General features: G+C 43.1%; 1 protein-coding gene across 1 annotated transcript in view; it reads right to left on the reverse strand.

The window, feature by feature from the left end:
* The window catches only part of NECAP1 (NECAP endocytosis associated 1), a 15,719-nt gene extending 12,226 nt beyond the window's left edge, over window positions 1–3,493 (reverse strand). The window contains exon 1 of the mRNA XM_026455794.1: window positions 3,327–3,493. Coding sequence (XP_026311579.1) covers window positions 3,327–3,421 — 95 coding nt within the window. The 5' untranslated portion in view covers window positions 3,422–3,493. The remainder of the gene's footprint in view (window positions 1–3,326) is intronic.
* Window positions 3,494–7,292: the final 3,799 nt, after the last annotated feature.

The raw sequence follows: 7,292 nt of genomic DNA on the forward strand, positions 1-7,292 counted from the left end.
AAGAAAAGAAAAGAAAAGAAAAGAAAAGAAAAGAAAAGAAAAGAAAATTAAGTGAGAGGATCCTACAAGGTAAGTATTGTTACAGTCATTTTTACAAATGAAGAAACTAACATTCAAAAGTGGTAAGTGATTTGCCAAAAGTAACCCAGCAAATAAATATTGTTATTCAAACTTAATTTTGCTCTCTTCATGTACTATACTAAAAAAGTGACTGATGATAACATGTCTCTTGGAGGATAAAAAAATGCCAATAGGCATGAAAAACACAGAAGTATAACAGGAAAAAGAGGAAAACTAAGAAACCGCTTTAATGCCTCAGTGCAGTTAACTGATGTAAGTATAAAGGTTGTGGAAAACTAGGAAGTGAAGATAGAGAATGCATATGGGTGAGAGAGGCGAGGTGTTTCAAAAAGCTTAAAGGTGGCCAGGCACAGTGGCTCATGCCTGTAATCCCAGCACTTTGGGAGGCCAAGGCGGGCGGATCACAAGGTCAAAAGTTTGAGACCAGCCTGGCCAACATAGCGAAACCCCGTCTCTACTAAAAATACAAAAATTAGCCAGGCATGGTGGTGTGCACCTGTAGTCCCAGCTACTTGGGAGGCTGAGGCAGGAAAATCACTTGAACCGGGGAGGTGGAGGTTGTGGCGAGCTGAGATTGTGCCACTGCACTCCAGCCTGGGCAACAGAGCGAGACTCCATCTCAAAAAAAAAAAAAAAAAACTTGAAGAAAAAGAATATAATCCCACTTCAATGTGTATCATATCCTTAACTCCTAAAGTTGGAAGTAAGGAGCTATTTCACCTTATTTAACAGTTCAATTAATGCCAATTTATGGGATTAGGTTTCTCTGTGTAATCTGCTGATTTCTTCTTTCAGTTAACATTTACAGAGTGCCCAAAGTGTACCAGATACTGTACTTGACCCTGGGAATATAAAGTTAAAAAGATCTCAAGTTGTTCACAGTCCAGTCTGGAGAAAAAAGGAGACTAAACAATCCATTAGAATACAAAATGAAGAGCCCTGGAACAGAGACAAGAACAAAGTGCTATGCAGGAACAGAAAACCAAACACCACATGTTCTCATTCATAAGTGGGAGTTGAACAATGAGAATGCACGGACACAGGGAGGGGAAAAACACACACTGGGGCCTCTCAGGGTAGGGGCGAGGGTGACAGGTTGACAAGTGCAGCAAACCACCATGGCACATGCATACCTATGTAACAAAACTGCACATTCTGCACATGTATCCCAGAACTTAAAGTTAAAAAAAAGAAAAAAGAATAAAGTGCTATGGAAGCACACAGGGTGCATATCTAAACCAGAATGGAAGGGTCACATAGGGCTTCCCAAAGAAGGTGATGTTTAAGTGACTCATATAGTACCTGTAACTACCATCTAAAAGCATGTTGATTTCTACTCAGGGTCAGTTTGGGTCCAACTAAAAACTTATTAAAAACAGAACTGCTACCTCTTTGCCAAAGGTGCAACCCACAGGGCCCAGTGCACAGGTCAGCAAGCATAAAAATATCAATTCATGATGAATAAAACTCCAGTAAGGGGCAAAATAATAGACATAAGGAGAGGGTAATTTTTCAGCCAAGGTAATGATCAATGCCAGGAGGAAAAATCACAGTGATGATGTGGGTCACAGAGAAGAATAAGAACAGTATCTTGGCCAGGTGCAGTGGCCCACACCTGTAATTTCAACATTTTGGGAGGCTGTGGCAGGAGAATCACTTGAGGCCAGGAATTCAAGACCAGCCTGCGCAATATATCAAGGTCCTGTCTACACAAAAAAATTTAAAAATTAGCCAGGCATGGTGAGGCAATGCCTGTAGCCCTAGCAACTTGGGAGGCTGAGGTAGGAGGATCCCTTGTCCCCAGGAGTACGCAGCTGCAGTGAGCTGTGGTCGCACCACTGCACTCCAGCCTGGATGATAGAATGGGACCCCACCCCACCTCTCTTAAAAAAAAAAAAAAAAAAAAAAAAAAAAAACCGAAGGCTGGGTGCGGTATCACACCTGTAATCCCAGCACTTTGGGAGGCCAAGGTGGGCTGATCACAAGATCAGGAGTTCAAGACCAGCCTGGCCAACTTGGTGAAACCCCATCTCTACTCAAAATACAAAAGTTAGCCAGGTGTGGTGGTGCGTGCCTGTAATCCCAGCTATTCAGGAAGCTGAAGCAGGAGAATGGCTTGAACCCGGGAGGCAGAGGTTGCAGTGAGCTGAGATTGAGCCATTGCACTCCAGCCTGGGCAACAAAGCGAGACTCCATCTCAAAAAAACAAAACAAAAACAAATAGTATTTATAACTGCTTCACTGCATTTCCTACATTCTTTCACATCCATTATATGACTTAATTTTACTCTCCCAAAAACCCCTGTTAAGTACATCATCAGGAGAGCGCAGGTATCATCACTAACAGGTTTTTTTTTTTTTTCTATTTTACAGATGAGAAAACTGAGGCTTGGAAAAGGCTCACACTCATATTGTTTAACATGAAGCCAGTCAACTGTCTTTCAACTACATAATGTCCTACAGCGTCCTCAGAACCTCACAGTCATTGGATTACAAGGTGGTTAGTTAGGCCCTACAGAGAAAAATGCTGCCTCAACTTTGGAGGGAAAAGGTGTAGGAGAGGTTAAGAAGGGAGCTAGGGAAGGAAGACAGAAAATACTATCTAATCATGAAGAAAATACAATGAAAAGAAACAGAATGAACAACCATTGTAAATCTTATGATCATAACCTTTGCTCACTGGTAAAACAGCTGAAGGAAAAACCGAATGGTGGATGATGACAGTTGGTGACGAAATTGACAACAGTACAAAAAATAAATCAGATCATCCAGAGAGTGGCAAGCAACACGATTACCCATAAATGTGCATGGGGAACTGGAAAGGTGTGTGACCTGGAAATGTGCATGGGGAACTGGAAAGGGGAACTGGAGAGAGGATGAGGATGATAAGCTGAAGGACGCAGGGAAGAGCGAATGAAAGGGGACTGGCGATGGAGCAGGCACGACTGAAAGTGGATGATGGGGAGCAGATGGGTGTCCCAGCGGGTTACGGGGGAGGCGGAGTGGAATAATGCAGAGTGGTCATTAAAAAAAAAAAAAAAAAAAAAAAACACGGCAGAAATATGGTGATGACAGTCCAGAGTGGAGATGGAGCAGGAGGTCAGGGAGATGACAACCCAGGTAGGGAGGCTAGCAAGGTGACAATACACAGGTAGTAGTGGCAGGGACGGGCAGCGTGCTAGCTGAGGAGGAAGCTGTCATCTGCGACAAAGTACGCGTGTGCGGCAGCGCCTCGGGGTTAGTACCTGTAACCGCGGTTGGAGGCCCGGGGCGGAATCCGGTAGACGCTGACGTCCGGCTTCACACACAGCACAGACTCGTACTCCAACTCGGCCGCCATCTTGGCTCCGCTGTCCGCGCTGCCGGGGGCGAAACGTAAGACCGGGGGCGGAGCACGGGAGGCGGAGATGCAAAGCGCGACAACTTCTGCTTGCGTCACTTCCGCGCGAGTTCAAGTTCGTTTCTGATATTAACCTCTTCGGTGACGCGGGGAGCCATATTGAAACCTGGAAAACGATGAGGCTGCGCGGCTCACCATCTTGGGTAATGGCAAAGATGCCTCCAAGTGCATGACTCTCCTTATGGAAATCTCTCTCCCGGAGAGGTGCTTAGGAAAAGCGCCATCTTACTCTAGGCAGGTTCCTGGAGAGCCCTACGAGGACGAGGACCGTATTGAATCCTGACCGAGTTTCTTCCAGGAGTCACTTCCTAACTGTAGTCTCCTGGCAGAAAAGAGGCATCCGCCAGCCGGTAATGCCAGACGAGATACCTACAAAGAATGATGTATGAGCTGATCATAGACATCTCCATAGTCTAAACGCTGAAAACACCCAACTTGATTTAGTGCCTTACACTCTTTATCTCCGATTTTTCAGGACGACACCTGTTAAAATGTTTTTGCCATACTTTCAGCGTGTATTTCGATTATCTTTTTGGAAAATTTGATCCTGTTAAATAGACTCTAAATGCGATCAACCCAATTCCTGATAAAATTGGAAGCATAATGAACTATCTAATGGCCGCTATTAGCTCCCAGTTCTATTATGATGATAAATGCTACCGAACTCGCACCATAAATATGATCTTTCTGCACCCCAAAAGTAAACTTAACCACAACACCGTAACTTCGTACAGATAGCAAGTGGCAAAACTAAGATAGGAACTCAAGCCTTCCTCATTACAACAGCAGCAGTCTTCATCACTTTGTTGACTGGTTGAAAACCTGCCTCTAATTTGTCTACTCCACCTTGGAAAGTGATATCTTAAATTTCAAAAAGAATTACAATATTTATCCCCGGCGAGGACGTGAGGAATAGTCTAATCTCATACACTGTTGGCAGGAATGTAAATTGGCACAGCATTTTTAAAAGGGAAATTAACAGAATTTATCAAAATATTAATTGGACGTAATCTTCAATTTAGCAGTTTCACTAATAAGTATTGTAGAGAAATCCTTCTATGCACAAAAAAGTAGGTACAACAATACTACAGCATTGTTTGTAGTAGTGAAAAAAAATGGAAACAACATGACCATCTATCAATGGAAAATGGTTAATGGCACATCTATTACTATGAGATGTTTTGAAGTAAAGAGCCATTGAAAGAGATCAAGATTTTTTAAAGCCAACTGCAAAAAACATACAGCATTATCAACTTTTGTCAAAACACCCCAAAATTATATATGTGTGCATGTAAATGCATTGAAAAGGCTTTCAAAGGATATAGGGCTAAGTGGGGGAAAGAAACTTATTTTCTCCTCCATATATTTCTCTGTTAAGATTTATATAGCTATTATCTTCACTGAATACATGTTAAAAATAAAGACAAAAAAGTGGTTTATTACTTGTTCCATATTTCTGACCCTATGATCTCATCTGAAGCCTAGGTCATATGACTACACCATATTGTACCTCTTTTTTTCTCTCTCTTCTGTGTTATCACTGGCAATCATTTTTGGAGGATTCTGGCTTCTGGTTCACCTTCTTACTGGTTTACACTCTTCCTCTTCTCCCAAATCTTTTAGAGATTTCGAAGTCCATATAGTTAACTCTTCCTAGCTATACAATCTCCTGACATAAATCTAACCATCTTTACCTCTCTTTTCTACCTCACCTGTTATTCTTCATGTTCTGCACATTGTTAGCCTTCTCCTCTTTATTCCTCCCTTCTTGTTTCACCAGTTCTTTTGCCAGCATCCTTAAGCTTCCTTTCCTCTTTGTCTTTCCATCACAGCCAACCCAAAAGACTCCAGTCATATGTATTCCAACCATCTCCCTCCATCATTCTCCAAAAGCAAATCATGCAAGTATAAAGATTGGTGTCCCTAAAAGTTTATGGGTTTGAGTCTCAGCTTTGCCTTTAACACCCAGATTTGCCATTGCTACTTTTTATTTTCATTCCCTTTAATGGTTGTTCCAAATTTTGCTGCCCTTTCAGGCCTTAACTCTAAGTCTTCTCCTTTTCTTTCTTGACAGGTGAAACATCTTTTTTTTTTTTTTTTTTGAGACGCAGTCTCGCTCTGTTGCACAGGCTGGAGTGCAGTGGCCGGATCTCAGCTCACTGCAAGCTCCGCCTCCTGGGTTTACGCCATTGTCTTGCCTCAGCCTCCTGAGCAGCTGGGACTACAGGCACCCGCCACCTCGCCCGGCTAGATTTTTGTATTTTTTAGTAGAGACGGGGTTTCACCGTGTTAGCCAGGATGGTCTCCATCTCCTGACCTCGTGATCCGCCCGTCTAGGCCTCCCAAAGTGCTGGGATTACAGGCTTGAGCCACCGCGCCCGGCCGACAGGTGAAACATCTTACTACTTCCCTAAGAAAATAGTTTATGCGAACTCTCTCAACTTAATGACACCCTATTCATAGTCCTATCTGCATCTTCACCTATTCTTTTTCCTATCCACTTGTGTGTACCCTGGATTCTCTACTCCCCAATCTCCTCAGGGACCTGGCTTAATCAGTTATCTCCTTTCTTTCCTGTATCTTAAAACTCATTTTCCATTCACCCCTTTCCCTCAGCATATAAGTATATTCAAGTCCTTTCACACACAAAAAAAACTTAACCGTGTTTTTTCTTTATATAAATTTAAATTTCCCTTCTCTTGCTTCATCTCAACGAAAACAGAAAAAAATACAGTCTTCCTCACTCTCACCCACAATGTTCTCTCTAGCTTAACTGATCACATTGTCATAATTTTCCATACATGCCATTTTTATTCATGCTGAACATATTTGCAGACTGAAATGCCCTTCCCATTCATTCCTTGGTAAGATGCCTTTAGATCTAATCCAAATATCAATTTATCTGAGAAGTTTTCCTCAACTTCTCTATATAGAACTGGTAAGTGTCTCCTCTATGCGCCCACATTTTTATACCTGTTTTAGTTCCTATCACATTGCATTCAACTGCTTGTTGGCATATCTGTTTTCCAAGGGAAAGAAACAGGTTTGTGTTTTCCCAGTATCTAGCACAGTTTTCAGACTATAGTAAGAACTCTGTATGTTTATTTGCTAAATGAGGGATCATTTCAGCCAGCCTTCACAGGGATGATTTGTTCTTTCCCAATCAAAATAATTAAAAATGTCTTGGGCCTACGGCCGGGTGCGGTGGCTCAAACCTGTAATCCCAGCACTTTGGGAGGCCCAGACGGGCGGATCATGAGGTCAGGAGATGGAGACCATCCTGGCTAACACGGTGAAATCCCATCTCTACTAAAAAAAAAAAATACAAAAAACTAGCCGGGCGAGGTGGTGGGCGCCTGTAGTCCCAGCTACTCGGGAGGCTGAGCCAGGAGAATGGCGTGAACCCGGGAGGCGGAGCTTGCAGTGAGCTGAGATCACACCACTGCACTCCACCCTGGGCGACAGAGCGAGACTCCGTCTCAAAAAAAAAAAAAAAAAATGTCTTGGGCTTGCACAGTAGCTCATGCCTGTAACCTTAGCACCTTGGGAGGCCGAGGCAGGCAGATCACTTGAGGTCAGGAGTTCAAGACCAGCCTGGCTAACATGTTGAAACCCTGTGTTTACTAAAAATACAAAAACTAGCTGGCCATAGTGGTGCGTGCCTGTAATCCCGGTTACTTGGGAGGCTGAGGCAGGAGAATCGCTTGAACCCAGGAGACGGAGGTTGCAGTGAGCCAAGAACAGGCCGCTGCACTCCAGCCTGGGATACTGAATGAGACTCCCTATAAAAAAAAAATAAAATTAAAAATGT

The sequence above is a fragment of the Piliocolobus tephrosceles genome, chromosome 10 (assembly GCF_002776525.5).
Source record: "Piliocolobus tephrosceles isolate RC106 chromosome 10, ASM277652v3, whole genome shotgun sequence".
In the NCBI taxonomy this organism is placed as follows: domain Eukaryota; kingdom Metazoa; phylum Chordata; class Mammalia; order Primates; family Cercopithecidae; genus Piliocolobus; species Piliocolobus tephrosceles.